At 35.4% G+C, this 18,272-nt stretch overlaps 1 protein-coding gene across 1 annotated transcript; it reads left to right on the forward strand.

Moving 5' to 3' along the window:
• pen-2 (presenilin enhancer, gamma-secretase subunit) lies at window positions 1-15,856 on the forward strand. The gene is made up of 3 exons (XM_081728209.1): window positions 1-174; window positions 6,658-6,762; window positions 15,460-15,856. The coding sequence occupies exons 1-3, from the start codon at window positions 114-116 to the stop codon at window positions 15,597-15,599; spliced, it is 306 nt and encodes a 101-aa protein (XP_081584335.1). The 5' UTR covers window positions 1-113; the 3' UTR covers window positions 15,600-15,856.
• The last annotated feature ends 2,416 nt before the right edge of the window (window positions 15,857-18,272 follow it).

The following is an 18,272-nucleotide window of genomic DNA, read 5'->3' on the forward strand; positions in this document are numbered from 1 at the left end:
AGCAACACTGTTTACATGGAAAACAAAAGAATATATATGTGCTATAAGTCAAGGATAAATACATAAGATTAAATTGTTGTCGTTATCGAAAAATCGTTTGAAATAATTCCAATATGAATCTGTCAAAACTGAAAGACGATAGAAAGTTATATTTATGCAAATGGTATTACAGAGGTAAGAATCTCCTTAATAATATATGTATGAGGTTATTATTTGGTAGGCCTAGGCTCTTCAAGATTCTGTTCATTTGTACACCCAGACTTTTCTTCCACAAAACTGTCAAGTGGGCTGCAGTAAAACATTTCGTGAAGGATGTGTATTGCAGTTTTACTATATGAATCCATAGCTTTATAAAATTCACGGAAGAAATTTCTAATAATACTTTAATAGAGTATTGTAAGTGATAGAAATATGGTGCACACTTACTTCTGAGACGCGCATTTACGTGGGGGGGCGCGGTGGCTCAGTGGTAGAGCGTTCACCTCTGGTGCTTGGGGTCCCGGGTTCGATCCCAGCCCCCGCCAAGTGAACTTTGTGGTGGACAAACACCGTGCTCGTGGGTTTTCTCGGGGTTCTCCCGTTTCCTCCCACTTTCTTCATTCCACCATTTCACTCATCTCTCATTATCACCGTCTCCTTTAGCCTAACCGGCATAACCGTGGGACGTAAAACTCAAAGATTTCATTTCATTTTTCATTTGCGCATTTACGTGGAAGCAGGGTTGGCTGGTTTAAACCATGGTTTAAACCAAAAAACAAAAAAATGTTCGTAAAAGTGTGTGTTGCTAAAATCTTGATGAACACACATTTGTGGGTTATCACGTTTCACTCCCGTATATTATTCATATTATATTCAGACCTAAATTCCCCATTCATTACTCAAAATGATTATACATACAAAAGCAACTTTTTTGTTATAAGTTTATAAATGTTTATTTTGTGATTTTTTGTAGTTGTTATTGTCGTTATGTAATTGCAATCGAAGAAAAATTCTAAATATTGTTTCGTTTCAATGTTTACTATTGATAAAATACATCGAAAATGCCGTACTTTTTGTGTGTGTGTGGGGGGGGGGTCATACAGACCCCACGAGAGGCATTTAGTGAAATAAGTATCTTTGGTATCTATTTATGTATAAATGAGTCTGAGCCAAAGTGGACCCAAATAATTCGTATCTTTATTCACTTTTCTTATTGATATGCAGATTAAGTCGGTGTATTTCTTTAATTTGGACCAATAAAAGTCGTTGTTAACTAACTTGAACTAAATTAGTTCTTCTGTACTCCGTAGTACTTTGAAATTGTTCATATGTAATTCTGTGTAATGGTTTCACTTGTGCAACTGTTTATCTTTTTGTCCTTCTGAAATGACTCTTGACAGTTATATTAAGAAGCATGTAAAGATCAGTACAACGTATTTTTTATCAGGTTTCCTTCTTGAGTGAGTCGGCAGACGTATCGCATTTGTGGCCAATTAGTCCTGGTTCCGAGTTCAAATGGAGGACAATTTCTCTCGGATGTAACTCGAGAAGCGGTTTTTATTCCGCTTTAAGTTTATGTGACCCTTTCCAGCATAACCCGGTTGTTGCATAATAACATCAAGGCGAAACAAACTTCTTTCTGTCCATATATGATATGAATATATAGAGCAAATTATTTAAACCAAATAAACCTGGTTTAAACCAAAAAAACCTGGTTTAAACCAAAAAAACCGGTTTATTTGGTTTTTTTAATAAAAACCATGGTTTTTGCCAACCCTGCGTGGAAGTATAGAAATTAAAATTGAACCTCAAATGCACGTAATCTTCCAAAAGCTAATTATAGATGAATTTGTAGTTTGTGAAATGTTTTTTATAGAAAGCTCTGACATGAGAGGAAGACGTATTTCTCAAGTTCTTAGAAATTGTCAGCAGAGAAAGAGTGCTAACGTCCAAATATCGGGAACGGCAAGGTTCTAGAACAGAGGTCCCCCTTCCTATGTAGCTATAATAAAGACAGAAAACAACATGCCCCGCGGGGCCTTAACCCGCCTACACTCGCAGACGCTCACTTGGCAATGCTGTATGAATTAAACTCTTAATTAATAACTTTGGTACAGAAAGGAACCAATCCAGTTACTAACCTATATGAAGGGGACCTGTGTTCTAGAACCTTCCCGTCGAAAACAATATATTTTTTTTTACGCATCCGTAGATTGTAAAATGTACAGAAAAAATTTGGCAAGTCTGTAATTTCCCAATTTTATGTGGAAAACAGAATCCAACCAACTCCTGCGGCGCTTCTAACCCATTCCTACTGCTACTACTACTATTACTCCTACTTACTCCTCCTGCATCTGCCAATAAAACCATCATAGCTTTAAATTCGAACTAAATACGCTCTTGTTATCTTTTTAGAAGTTCCTGCTTTTCTTTTCCTTGCGCTTGCCATGTTTTAAACGGTACTCTATAAGCAATGTGCACTAAACATTCGAACGTTCTTATCCAACTATGTAATGAAGATACACCAAAGCTAAAGTGATCTTCATTTAGGGGCTTCTCATACACCTTCGGAGTGTTCATTTCTTTAGGGATCGCACCACAAATAAAGCATTTCGAAGAAGCGTTTGTTTTCGTTAAAATATCGCACACAGAACCGTCAACCATGGTTAAGCGTAAGTCAAAAGTCACTTTAAGATTGTTGCCATTCACTGACAGGAAATGTGGCCCAAGATCTCTAATTTGGGACTTCACCGCAAATTCTTCACATAAGACGAGTTCTGGTCCTTTTCAAAAATAAATTTAAATGGCCTCCAATAGAGTGTGGATGAGGGACGATTGTTTTACCACATTGTTTCATTTGAATCTGAATCAATTTATTTCAGTGGAGCAAGGCAACCAAAAACATGAATTGGTCAGTGGTTACATTACCGGCAAATATTTGTTTGTACGCGCTGTGGCCCGCACTCCCGTCTAGTCCCTACTTACAAACCAATTTGTTCTGCGTGTTTTTTGTAGCATACTGTCCACAGTCTTATTGAGATCGTCTTGAACACTGACACTGGCTGATACATCAGTTATTAAGATAGGATCAGGCAAAAGTTTATTTCTCGTCTTTTAACATACTCGCAAAACAATCTTCGTGCACTCATTTACGATAGTTCGGAGTACATTGTATTTAGGTTCTGAAAGGTCAGGGTCATAGTATAACGCTAGCGCCTCAATCGGTGACAAGCATTTTTGCTGTTGTGATGTATTCGATGTTGACATCTTCGCCTCTGCTTCCTTTGCAGCATAACGAAGTTCTTCGGGGAATTTGGTTGCGATCAGCTCTTCCACTCGCCTTTTCTTCGTTTTTACCGAACACTGATCGAATGCCTTTTGTAGCCTTCCACGTACACTAGTAGCATTAGCAGTTGTCGTCGGGGGATTAATTAAATTACTTACATAGTCCGGCATGAGCACAGTGAATCAAGCCACTTTTCATATTTCTTCTGATCTTTACTATATGTTCTGTTGAATCTTCGCCACTTTTTTGTTTATGTCCACGTATAATAGCTGACTGTATTTATTTAGTAAGCGATCAACATCTTCTGAGCAATTGTTCAACTCAAACACCGACCGTAGTAACGAATATATGCAGATCGATTGCAAGCCATTCCAGGTCAAATCAACACAATTTGAGAACAAAATTTACCTTTCCATCTCAGATTGTCATGAAATTTTGTACAGGGGTACTATTCATATAGAAGAAAATTATCAAATTTCAACTTTCGACCTGTATTGAAGATAGGGCTATGTAAAGTTTGGAAAAAATGCCCAAAATAGCATGTTCAATGTATTTTGAAATTGGAATTGTAGCTCTCCTAATTGAACTAGCGAGCTGATTGAGGTGTAATTTTACGGCATTTTTCATGCCCTTTCCTGTGATATACAACAGCATATAGGCTAATACAAATTTTTATTTTCAAAATCAAAATCAATTTTTTTCAAAAAGTACATCTTTTAAATTTAAACACAAACTATTTGCTGAGCAAAACAATATATTCTGCTTATATAACATAATTTAAAATTTTGAAATTAATTCCACACTAAATAGTATTGTTGTAAAGCACCTGGAAAAATATGAATTTGTTATGATAATGGGTTCATTGTAAAAAAAAAAAAAAAAAATAAATAAATAAAAAATAAAACTAACCCTATAGTTTTCATTAATACCCTATACCTATTTAATGCATGTAGTTCATTTTTTTTCTTTAACTTATGGGAATAAATCTGAACACTAACATGAAGAGTACAGTAATGGGTCTAAAACATATCATACCGACTTGTAATGTGCTGGCTACACTTATTACCTCATACTTTAAAAACTAACTTAAAACAAGTTAAAGTGCTGATACTTTTGAACGTTAAAATAATATTAATACAAGTTTCACAATTAAAAATGTTACTGTAAATAAACGTGGTTTGTAAAAAGTATACATATAGAACTGGTCCAACAGCAGAGTTGGCTGGTTTAAAACAGGTTCATATATATATATATATATATATATATATATATATATATATATATATATATACAAAAAATAATGCAAAAATGTCACAAATTGTAATCACAAATGCCACGTGAATTTCATTGTGACGTTTTCACATATGTCGAATCATCTGTGTTAGTTGAATCTAATTTTCGCCTTGTAATTAAGGAGCCCGATGAGCCCACAAATTTTCTCCCAGGTGGAAACCGAGTAGTGGTTCAGATGACACTTCCAATCCTTCATAACCTCACTTTTACATAAGGACGTTAAGCCTGAACAAACCAAACGAATTGAAGCAGCTTTAGCGTGTAGGCATGAGTTCACTACCAAGCAACAAGGAGCCTTCCTTAACTACACACAAGAAAATCTCAAAGAATAAGATATTTCTGTCATCTATGATTTTTCTGGAAATTATAGCACAGAGCTACCACTGGACAAGCTAACAGATCACAATCCATCCTTTTGTTTTATATTTCAAACAGGAAAACAAAGTTGAATATGTTAAATATGTAGTTGTTTCCGATTGCCTGGAGCACAATACAGTTGCTGTTTACACCTTTTAGAAAAAGACTCATATCATTTCTGACATCCAAATTTCAAAAATTTCCAAACAAGTTTTTTTTTTTTTTTTTTTTTTTTTCGACAGGTCTACCGCGCAATACAAAAATAAGAAAAACTTTTTGAACCTCTGCTTTCATGAGACAGCTTTTAAAGTGAATTCGGCTATTGCACATGGAAAAGGGTCTTACGATGGAGTAGGCGGTCCAGTAAGGAGACTGGCGGCTTGTGCTAGTTTCCAAAGACCCTATGACAATCAAATTAAAACCCCAAGACAACTTTTTGAGTGGGCAGTAGAAAACATTACCAAAGTAAATTTTGCCTATTCAATCCAAGAGGAATATACTGAAGCTGAAATGTTCCTGGAAAGTCGCTTCGATCAACCATTGACTATCAAAGAAACACATCATGCATTCATTCCCAAAACTACATCAACATTTATGGTGAAACACTTTTCAGATGGTTTGCAGGGTTGGGAAAAAGAAGTATCACAATCTCCAAATAAACTTCAATTAGAATACATATCAGGCTATGTCACCGCTGTCTACGAAAGAAATTGGTGGTTCGGGTACTTTTCTTCATCCACCTGGCCATATCCAAGAAACGCTTATGTTCTGTGGATGTCTGTAGTGGACGTTCTGACAAGAGTGAATCCTGTAACTCCCGATGGAAGAAGTTATGTTCTTCTTGAAAGTAATGTATTCCGAACATTTTTTTTTTTTTTTTTTTTTTTTTTTAATTTCAGGTGATAAACATATCCTATTACTTATTGAAAAGTTTTACTATGAAATCATCTGTGCTCTTTCTTCAGATTAGTGTTCATTTTTATTTTCTCAGATGTGTAAATCTTAGTATTCTTGTGTTATTACCCTAAGTACAGAGTATTCTTGAAAAAGAAGTATTAGTTTTGAATATTTTAAACAATGAGCCCATTATCATCCCAAATTCATATTTTGCCAGGTGCTTTACAACAATACGATCTATTCATGGAATTAATTTCACAATTTTAAAATTGTACTTTTTGAAACATTTTGAAGTAAGATCCGAGGACTCACAGCTGAGGTTAGTGTTCAACGTGGTTTAAAAGTGTAAGAAGACTTCTTTTTGATGTGTTTTCAGTTGTGGAAACGGTACACCGCCTTTACAAGTTATGATTTGCACCACCCGGAAAGCTTGATGAGGCTATGCTATATTTCAAAAGTGGAGACAATGAATAGGTTAAAAGCACTCAAGGAGTTATATATAAAACTGGACCGCATTTCTGCAATAAGCTACAGACCAGACATTGGATTTGAACCATATTCTCCAACTTACTCTACCTGTGCGTTAATCGCTACAATATCCAGTCCGCTCACGGATCAGCTACACACATTATCTCTTGTGAATGGGGTGGGAAGAAACTTCTGTATTTATGCAAAGAAAAGTGAAAATTTTATTTGCTTGTATCACCATATGGGAGATTATATTAGAGATTCATGTCTTTAATTCTTCATTGTTTCTCTGATCAGTTTTATAATGGGTCTAAAGTTGAGATGTAAATTTAATGTATTACTGTACTATGATTAATTTTAGTGTCACTTTTTTTCAGCTGGTTTTGCATTTCTGCCGTTCCTATGGGGTGTAAATGCTGTATGGTTTTTCAATGAAGCATTTAGAAGAGCACCATATGAAGAACAGAAAGAAGTTAGAAAATGTAAGTTTATTTGTGACTTAAAAGTTTAGAAACTAAGGCCGAATAATCTGGAATGTTTTTAGTCATGTGTTCTTAGGAGTGATCATTAATGCTAATATGCACTGGCTCGAGTTAATGTGCTTATATAAATCATGTGTATGTTTTTTTCTTTAAAACCATTGTTTGTTTGTTTGTTTGTTTTTGTAATTAAGCGATTTTAAATCATCATTGAAATTCTTCTAAATATGTAGGTAAGACGTGCAGTTGAACCCGTAGGAGAATATTTGAGAACTTAATGTAGGGTTGTTTTGTAGTCACAGTAATGTCTTTTAATTTTTACAGTTGAGGAAGTGTTGCATCTTCATGATTCTTAGATAACTAGAATCTCACTCAGTTAATACACTCATCTATCATCAAGCACTATCTCCTCAACTTTTGCGACCACGCTTGGGTCTGTAGCCGTTCAAGAATGGCTTTCCCTCGGTCATTCCTCACTAAACACTACTGCCATCTCTTCATTTATTGTTTGTACCAATTTTCCTTGAAGATGGAGGAACCTAGCCACAGCTCAGTATTCGATATTGCCCAAGATGCTGCTGCATGGTGTTCTAGCTGTAACATCAATTCAACTGGGACTGGAAAGACACAAATTAGTATACATATTAGTGAGATGCTAATCTATCATTGTGCTTATTTTTTTTTACATTACTAGCACATCTCTATCATGGTGAGGATGAGAACTCTTGGGACTCCCCTCGTAGTTTATGGTAGTAAATTTGTTTAAAACATGAAAGGTGTTCTAATGTTGATACGCGTTGATATAAGTCACTTTAGATAGCTTTAGCCCTCCTACGTGTCTTGAATGCACGTCCGGTCATTTCAAGAAGAAAAAAGTTACGAAAATCACTTGCTAAAGATGTTACTTCAAAATTCGAATATTCGTGTATTCGAATTGTGGACGAATTGATCGAGTTCGCGCTTTCAGTTTTGTGGAAATGTTACAGTAGCGGTAAGAATTACTGGCATTACTCTTAGGCAGGAATTTCTTGTGCACTATACCGTGAAAGTCCCAGAGGACTGTCGGCATGACTTTGCCTGCTGAAGCCATAGCCTTAGATTTTGTGTGCAGACAATCTTTTGTGGCGATATGGAGGTGCTCTTGTTAACTGGATCGAAATTATGTGATCAAGTTTCATCATCTGTGACAATGTTGTTGAATAACTCACCGCCTTCACGTTCATATCATGACACTCCGTTTGCAAACGTTTGCAAATGTTTATCTTATTCTTTTTCAGGTCAGAACTCAGGTTTCTCGATACCCACCGTTCACAAACTTGCCGATATCCCAGATCTGCGATTATTGCATGGACTCATTCCCATGATATGCCATACTTCACAGATAGCTCTGTGTGTATGATGTGTCAGTTCTCTCGAATCAATTCACCAACGCGATTGCGATTTGGTTCAACGCGATTGCGATTTGGTTCATCCGTTGTAGTGCGTGGCGTTCCGCTTCGTTGTTTGTCAACCAAAGCAAGGTTTGCTCCTGTGAATTTTCTGTATGAACACGGCACGGACACTCCAAGGTCTTATGCTGATATCTATAGTGCTGCCAAAATGTCTTGAGCCTTGACAAAAATGCGAACTAAAGCTCACATCCTCTACACACCCACGCGTTGAGCCAATAAGGGTTCAGCTGTTGCTAAGCGAAAGACCCTAAGCGAAAGGGAGTGGAATTTCTTCAGTCGATAGCAGTGTTTGGAACGGAAGACTAGGTATCAAGTCAATATGGTATATCAATACATAGTCTCCCCGTAAACAGCGGTCATTATCCGATACATGTCAATGAAGTATACACCTTCCACTGTGAGAAATTCAATCACTGCAAACTGCTTCAGCCTCACAGACATAGTGTTGTCATATGCTTCCATGTTTCTTACTATTGTAAAGGGTGTGTAAGGTTGAGGAAAAGACTACAGAAACTCCACCTACACACAAGCCGTGAGAAGAATAAAAGTGGGGAATCTAGCTCAAATGGCAGGCACTAGGATCGGAGGGCTGTCCTTTGAAATAAGTGAACATGTTGATACAGATGAAAATAATAAGGGTTTTCTTGAAAAAGAGAGACTTGACTTAGGAAAAGAAAAAGGGTTAAGAAAGGAATACCTTCATCTTGACGTCTGGGCGTAAAGCTGACTCTCCTTGGTACTCTGGTTCGGTGTCCTCTGGCTTAGCTCCACACTCCCTCAGTGGCCCTGGTGTCACAGCGTCGGCGAAGTCCTCTCTCAGGTTATGCTCTAGTCTACTGGTAGGAGTCCAACAGCAACTCCTCTACTCTCCGAATCTCGATCGCAACTCCACTCCGACAGCAACTTCGTCTGCAACCTCTTCTTCTTCGACCGCGACTTCCCGAAGCGGAAGTTTTCGGTCCTATTTAAGCTCGGGCCCAAGGCTCGGTGACTATTACAAGTGAGCCTAGAAGCAAGTACCAGACGTCCCAAGAGGTGTGGTGAAGGTAGTAGCAAGAGTTAGGATGGTGTCTCTCATGATTTATTACAAAACAATAATAATAATTACATGAATCACATCACAATTGTAAAATGCTGATTCAGCGAAAGATAAATTAGTCAGTCACCGGCTCTTCAGAGCACCAGTCCACAACACGTTTGTTACTCATGGCGTAATATAATCATGTAATAAAAGGTCTCTGTCTTTCACCAAAATGCACTAAAACTCACAAGACACGAATAACACAAATCAAAATAGGTACCCCACATCATTGTTCGCTGGTAAAACACAATAAATCAATCACAACAGTCTTCAATGTGGGATCCAACACAAACACACCGATTCCTTTACACTATAGTTCTTAGACCCCAGTAGTGACCAGTTTAAAATTTGTAACATATCAAGAGAAAGTTTCATTAATAAAATCCAGTGATACTCCCAATGAAATATCTGTTTATATCGAGAGTGAATCAAACCAAATGAAAATAAATAAAACAATAGTAAGACATGATTCCGATTTTTCAATTCTGGTTGAAAACAATATTATTGGTAACTGTGAATTATAAATTTGTGAAGTTGATTTTTTTTTCAGATTTCAATCACTTGATTTTTTAAATAAAAATCTTTGATTTAAATCAAATTCCGAAATGAATTAATTTAAAGTAAAAATAAGTAAAATCCCGTTTCTGTTCTGTTATTTCGAGTATGGAAGATAATAATCATAATACAATGAGACTCAAATGTATGTAAGCACAGTATGAAAACGAGTATCATGTACAAAACGATCAGGGAAAATCCCGTTTAAACGGGTAACGGGTGAACCCTGCTTTCTTCTCTTTGTAACACAGGGTTTTAAAATTTCTATTCCAACGGGGAAATCACATGGACATTTAAGATGAAAACTCTTTTGTGTCCACGTCTATATTTGTTTGTTTCCAGTTAATTTAGAGGGGTCCGATCCCCTCTCCAAAACAAAATAATAATAATAATAATTTTAAAATTTTTGGCGAAATTTATGTACTAAATACACAGAAGTTCCTCGGAATCGTAAATCGACAAATTTTGGATGCGTTAAAATATCGAATAACACTTTTGATAAAGTGGATACCTGACCCCATTGCAGAACACGCTGCGATCTGCGATGTGATCGCAGAAAATTTGCCGTGCCTGTGCAGGAAAAATTGTCAGAAATAAAATAGCCAACAGAAAAGTATAAAAACGTGCCTGCCATGTATAGATGTCTTAAATGCACGGACAACTCGCATTTGAACTGTTTTTCACGTCACATAAAGCATATTTTTAACAATCACAAGTGCTTCTTCTCCTAGAACTGATCATCTTGATTTTTTTTTTCTTTAATTCCTGCAGAAAATTTGTGACTTACAAAAGCTTATCGCATAAAGACAAAGAAAGTTCTGCCATCGGCTAATATATAGGATCAGAAAACGATATTCACGAAGAAATTAAATATCGACTAAAAGCAGGGAATTCGTGTTATTATTCAGTTCAAAAATCTCTTATCGTCGCGAATTCTGTTGAAGAATTTGAAGCTTTAAAATATATAAAACGATAATTGTGCCTGTTGTGCTGTATGGTTGTGAAACATGGTCGCTTACATTGAGGGAAGAACGCAGACTGAAAGTATTTGAGAATACAATCCTGAAACGAATATTCGGAACCAAAAGGAACGGAAATGAGGAATGGCGAAAACTTCATGATGAGGAACTGCATAATTTATACCGTTCACCAAACATTGTTAGGGTCATTAAATCTTGGAGGCTCAGGTGGACAAGACATGTAGCGAGAATGGAAGAAAGTAGGAACGCTTTCAAAGTTTTAACTGGAAGTCCAGTCGGAAAACAACCATTAGGAAGGCCTAGGCGCAGATGGGAGGACAATATTAAAATGGATCTCGCAGAAATAAGAATACAAAATAGAAATTGGATTCAGTTGACTAAGGATAGAAGTCAATGGAGAGCTTTTGTGAACATGGCATTGGACCTCCGTGTTCCATAGGTTAGTTAGTTAGTTAGTTAGTTAATTTTAGGCAAAATGTACTTTATATGTATTTCGTGCCGCTAGCTAGTTCCAATTGTTTAAAAATATGCCCCTGCCAAATATCAGTAACTTTCGTGAAAAGAAAAGTGTCATGTTGATATACATTGCTGTACTTTTTCCTTAATGCTTAAGAAACATTGGGATTGAAATAGGTTAACAATTGGGAATTAATTCAAAATTAAAACCCATTACTTTCACTTAAATGGCATAATTAACATTTAATACTAATTCCTAATGTTTTTTCTTCAGTCCGCGACTCGTATTATACGAAGAAAAATATTTGATTTAAATCAAAAAAATCGATTTAAATAAAAAAAATTAACAGAAATGATTTTTTTTGAAAATAAATCATGATTTTTTCCCACCCTGTTTTTTTAAATAACTTTCCTCTTTTCTTTCTTTCTTTCTTCACTCTAGACTTCAGTCTACTCTTTGCTACAGCCTTAAATTCTACTGTAATGTATAAGGGAAATTATTTCCATGTTCTTAAGATTTTTGGAGTTTTATTGACACTGTTTCATAATCACACACACACACACAAAAACCAAATTAATTGTCAGTACATTGTAATTCATGGTGAGAAATCTGTTAGCCTACCTGACAGACTTTGCTCACACATATAACCAAGAATATAAATGATACAGAAGGTTCCCATCATTCCGGACTTTTGATACTTCATAGATGGCAATTACGAGAATTTTATTCGGTTACTCATGACATTGTCAAAAGATAGCTGGTAACGTAATAAATAAAAAATAATGTCACTCTAAGTCTTATGAAAACCAAAAACTCTCTGGGTTAAAATAAATAATAATAATAATAATAATAATATGTTCCGTTAGTCAATATATATATATATATATATATATATATATATATATATATATATATATATATATATATATATATATATATTCCCCTCCCCTTTCCCCAAGTTTCGGGGCTGAATTTGGATTAAACTGCATCGGAAGTGTCACTGTTTATCGTAGCAACCCCGAAAACTATGGATTCGACACTAATATCGGTCATTTTCGATCATTTATATATATGTATCTCCCCCTCCCCTAAGTGCAGTGATAAATACCATCCCAGGCCCAAACCTCATCTAGTTGAGAATTTCATCGAGATCGGTCGGGTGGTTCAAGAGTTATTAAGTCACAAACATAGTCACTATTCTCTTTCCAACCTTAGAAGAAAGTAGATGTAAACAAACCCACCTGACTACCAGTGGCTCGATAACCAGTGATTGGTTTTTGGTCTCACTGCACTAGTATCCTACCGCAATATAATCCCTACTAAAATAATAATTTCAAATAAAGATATCTGAATTTATCCTGCATTCGTGATAATAAACGCAATATATGTAATATTTAACAACAGATGTAGCTTTATTTCAACCTTACCCATACTTGGACATATAGTATTTACTGCGCATGCGTAGGCGTTCGCGCGTCGACCCTGCTCATTTGAAGTCGAAGAATGCAGAGTTTCATGACGACGATGACTGACAATAATCAATCTTCGTCTTTTGGTATAAAACACAAAAGAGGACAAGAGGAACAGAGGCAATCTCTTTTATATAACGATTTAAAAAAAAATACGTATTTCCACATAGCAGTAGTGAGTCAGTGCATTAAGTACTTACCAAGCACCGTAGCCTTACACTTTGGAAATTATGCGACGACAATAAACTAGCAGACTATCTTGCTGTCACGTCTCTCGCTGTGGGAACACGTGTGAGCCGCACAGTAATACATTTCGGTTTGTTTACGTCTAACTTTCTTCTAAGGCTGGAAAGACTTTATATGTATATATAGTGTTCGAAGTGGAAAAAAAGCTGAGGCGGTATGTTTTATTATGATTTTGACTCAACATACCGGCTATTTAAATATTGTCTTGATCACTGAAAAACCAGAGACGGTATGTCTTCATTACTCAAAAACCAGAGGTGGTATGGCATACCATCGCATACCGTCTCACTTAGACCACTGTATATATATATATATATATATATATATATATATATATATATATATATATATATATATATAATCACGAGATCTGTAGAAACCTTGAAGTCAGCAAGGAATGCATTTATAAAATGAAAACTTACTTTCTGTAAGATAGCCAATTGAATGTCAGCCCTTCCTGTATAGATTTCAGACTTGAAGAGCAATGGCTGATTCTTTGAATCTGTAGGGGAAACTTAACAATGTCTAACGATTCGATGTGTAAAACCAGACCAGAACTGCTGAAATGCACAGACACAGAACTAGATGTTAATGTCAAAACACTTTTGAGCAATGCTGACATTAAATTCACTGCCAGACAACCTGGAACAGAGGCTAGGGAACAACAGAAACAGGAATTTTCACATGACTATCGCTGCATCCTAATTTCTGTGATTGTCAAACAGAGAAGTTGTAATAACGAATTAGGGCTTGACGTGTTTACACCAAGTTTCGTGCTAGTACTCAATATTACAAATAAATATGTATAGAAGATAGTAACTGTGGACTGTTATTCTCGCATAGAAATGCAACGTCGAAGAAGGGTTTTTCGTCAATAAATCACTACTAATGGAAAACATGCATGAAAAGATTACTATAGCACAAAGGCATATATTCATAACTAGATACAGGAAGCAGATGATATTGAACACGTGCAAATCACCAAAAAGATGGTGCTTTACGTGCAAGCTCCAGGAGACACTACCAAGTATAATTCCATCAGCAGAAGGAAGAGATAAGTTAGCATTACAAAAAGGAAGCTGAGAAGAGAATGTTGGATGGATAGATGAGAAACTTCCAGCAACAGAGGATATGTTTGAAACGGTAGGAGCTAGTCATTGATATCAAATGGAACGAAATCAAGAAGAAAAGGCTTTTTTCCAATTAAATTTCAGCAACTCCTTAGGGCGACAATTTTGCGTTAATCTTGTTTTAGTTATAGTTTAACTATTTCTATATCAAATTAACTTTTGTTTTTCTAAACTACATGAAAGTTTTGGTCATATTTATACTATTCTGTATAGGGATATGTAATTTTGTGTGTAGACAGTTTTAAAGTCTTTTTATAAAACGAAAAAAAATACTGATAACATGTTTGAAAATAAAAATAAAGTTGTTATAAAAATATGTTAACGGAAATTGTCAAATTGTTGAGGAAGGGCCAGCTGTAGGGGAAGTGGAGGCTGATTTCATAAGGATTCCACGTAGTCATGAAATTCTTATGAAAGATCAGGGCATTTTTTTTATGACAACTTGTAGGAACTATGAAGTGTTTTGTAATTTCATAGTAATTTCGTTTTGTGTTTGTTTTTACATTATTCATTGTTCTAGTTGATTAGGGAAAAAAATATTCCTTATATATTATTGTCAAATTTTTTTGTCTTGTTTATCCGTAAACTTCGGAGAAAGTGTGTCTCACTAATTACATATCGGGGAAAATTTCGGAAAAATGTTCTGGAAAATCGGGAAAAGGCTGTTTTCCGTAAATTTTGTCGCCAGCCTGCTTTCAAAAGCTCAAATAGCAATTCTTTGGTTACTTTACGCGTTTGCTTATGTACTATTATTAACCAAGCGTTTATCCAGCTCATACAGGTTCTTCATTATTGGACCATTACCTTATTAAATGTCGTGGTCAGAGAAAATAATTGGTCTGAAACCTGGAAATCAGGGGAAAAGATAAAAAGAAAAAAATATTTTGTAACAATCTTTTGATGACTATGGAAGAATTTTCTGTCTATTGTACTGTATCCAGATTTATTTTCAAATTGCAGAAAGCATTTTCTTTGTTGAGTGAGTACGTATGACTTTATAGTATTAATTTCTGTCCGCTATGAAAACATTCAGGGAAGGAAGGGATGAAAACTGTCCGTGTCCATAAAGGAAAGGGTTCTGTTCCGTAATAATACTGGACAAACAAAATGTTATTGAGAGGTGTTCGATAAGGGAGATTTCACTATAATTATGAAAATGAATATCTTTCTTCTTTCTTCACACGCTTAACGATGAGCCGTTAGAGGCTTAAATTCCAGTACTTTCAGTGTGTACACGTCCTAATCAATTACGTGCAAATATCTATTATTTTAATTTACAGCATACATATAGTAGAAAACTGTGTGAGATTTGTTTATTTATTTATTTTCAGATGTTATTCGTTCTGGAATAGGTGCATTATTGTGGGCTGCTGCCATTATAGCATGGGTAATTACATTCCAGACGCATCGAGCCGAATGGGGTGAAGTAGCAGATCGCATGTCTTTCATTATTCCACTAGGAATCCCCTAATCAGTTATCGATGTTAAAGGACACTTTTTTAATTATATACTGATTTTTTAAAACATATAATTTGTAACGTGTGTACATACTGTATAACTTTAATTTATAAATTTCTTGCTTACATGTTATGCATATTGTCTTTTTATTAAACCAAAGTTGCAAAGAATATTAGTTGTGAACAATTGAACTACATAAATAGCGTATTGTATTTTTTTTTCATGTTCGCTATGTGAATATTATAGTGGTGAATAAATTTTTTAATTGTACGTGCTATTGTGTTATATTTAGCCTAATGAAACTCATTTATTAATTGATGCACACCAAGCGACTTCTAGTTGGGTGATGTGTGTGGTGATATACAGTTCTATGAAAAATCTATAAAGACTGACAATGAAGGACATCATCGTCATCAATATTATTATTTTACGATATCGTTGTGTGCATATGCTCCTGAGTCTTACCTGGTCTCAGGGCACAGCGCACATTAAACGTTCTTGTCAAGATGAGGTTTCCGTACCTTCAACCTAGAACGTATCTTCATTTTTAAGTTATTGGGAGAGCATTCTGGGTGAATGAAAAGGTACACAGTTTCAAGGAGGAAATGTGCGAGCAGAAAGGAAATATTCATTCACAGCAAAGGCAATGTGTGAGGCTTTAATGCGAGTGCCTTTGTTTCTTAAAACGAATCTAATTTGAAATTTAATTCCCGATAGATTTTTGGGTTGGTGTTGGATTGGAAACAACACAGCCTAAAAGGAAACATTCAGATATGAGAGCAGGATGGAGAATGTATGTATAGAAACTGCAACTGACTCGGATTTGCCAATAAATGAATACTACTTACGGCTTTGGTTCCAACCATTCCAGTTCGTAGTAGTCTGTATTAACACACACACTAGCACTTCACTAATACACAGTTCCTGAAGGTTGTTAAGTGACACTAGTCCGAAAAATGAGGTGGGAAGGTTTTTAGTTCATCAAGCATCTAGATTGATTGGAGATTAACTCTGGGCGACGACCACTTATGAATCTGGACTCCAGCATCGTAGACTGCTAGGCAATTATCTCTTCCTTCTTTTGGGTATGGACGAAGTTTTCGATGATTTTCCCTCTTTGGGAGGACCACGAGGGTGTCTTCTAAGGATCTAAAGTACCCTAAAAGTCTATGATAGTCCTTTTATCATTTTAGGTATTTTCTTCTTCAGATTCATATATGTTTGGATAACAAAATAACACAAAGCGGAGTAGCTCGCGCACAGAGGTGTTGCGAGTTTGAAATACCGAGGAAAAAGGCTTAGTGTTACAAGTCCTTGCTTCTATTTGTAAGTTCGCTCGGCGTTGTTCGAAGGATCTGGCGTCCCTATCTCAGCAAATCAATTGCCTGTGATGAGAACGTTCTCTTCAGTGTGTTTCCATCTTATGTCTGCAGTTTCGTTGTGTGTTTTTTTTTCTATTCTGCTCTATCTGCATGTTTGCTTCCGGCTAATGTTGAACTATTGCAAGCTAATTGCATGAGACGCGAAAAGAAATCGTTTCTATGCAATGTAAAATTAAATTTAGAATAATCGCGTATCTTTATTTCCTTTTTACTCTTTTCTGATTTATTTTGTATTCCTTTTAGAAATTACAAATTAGATCTGTTTTACGCTCCCTCCGCGAAGTTGCAATTTTCTCAAATACAAAATTGAAAACTTGAAAATACGCAATACGGAGTAAAACGAAAAAAAATGAGTTTCTGAAACATAACAAAGTGAATGAAACTTGAATTTGAAAAAATTGAAACATATACATATGTGAAAATTAAACTCAAAATAAGGGCGAATTAAAATGGAAAGCCCTGTATATCATTCAGGTCGTAAACACGTAAATTGAGTGCAAGACTAACTATGACATAAACATACAATAATCAAAATCAAAACATAAATGCAAATATTGAATATAAAATCAAAGCTCAAAGTAATGAAAATTATTAAAATCGCATAAAATAATAATGCATGAATCTGGAATGAATTCCTAAAATTGCATAATATATGTATCATTCAATAATCAAAAGGAAATTGAAAAGTAAACATTAAATGAACATAAAATATATGCGTAAGGTACGACAAAATGTTAAATCAATGTACCTGAAATGAAAATTATATGAGTACATACTTAAATTCCCAGCAAGCACTACGGAGTTATGGATAATGAATATTACCAACTAAAATAAAATGCAAAATGAGTTTAAAATCAATCAAACTAAAATAACATGTAAATAAAGTGAAATCATATTCGCTTCTATAGTCCTGTGTTTCATGAACACATTCAAACACGAATCCTACACAAATGGAGTAAAAGTAATTCCTTGCTAATTGCAAAATGTCAATGTCATTTTGTATATTACTGTAGCACTGAAAATCAAGTCTCTATTAAGTAGATTCAATGTCTGAGGAACTAACATATTTCTTAATAGTAATCATTTAAAGACAAGAATCCTCAAAATCAAATTACAGTTTCTTATAAGGAGAGGAGGGATTTAAATGCTAAGATGTTTCCACTCCGTCACTGTGTCAAGGGCAACATATGACAAGATAAACAAATGCGCATGCGCTGCATACAAGAGAGGAGGAGCACGGGAGTGCTGCATGGTGAGAAAATGATGCGATACATGTGTGTGTGTATAAGAGCAAGCAGATCATC

The sequence above is a fragment of the Thermobia domestica genome, chromosome 10 (assembly GCF_964235325.1).
Source record: "Thermobia domestica chromosome 10, izTheDome1.hap1.1, whole genome shotgun sequence".
Lineage (NCBI taxonomy): Eukaryota > Metazoa > Arthropoda > Insecta > Zygentoma > Lepismatidae > Thermobia > Thermobia domestica.

Bases quoted from the DNA above. Each gene is read 5' to 3' on its own strand.
- pen-2 (XM_081728209.1), top strand. From the start codon at position 114: ATGAATCTGTCAAAACTGAAAGACGATAGAAAGTTATATTTATGCAAA. The intron at 175-6,657 runs GTAAGAATCTCC...ACTTTTTTTCAG, and splicing joins ATGCAAATGGTATTACAGAG to CTGGTTTTGCATTTCTGCCG. The intron at 6,763-15,459 runs GTAAGTTTATTT...ATTTATTTTCAG, and splicing joins ACAGAAAGAAGTTAGAAAAT to ATGTTATTCGTTCTGGAATA.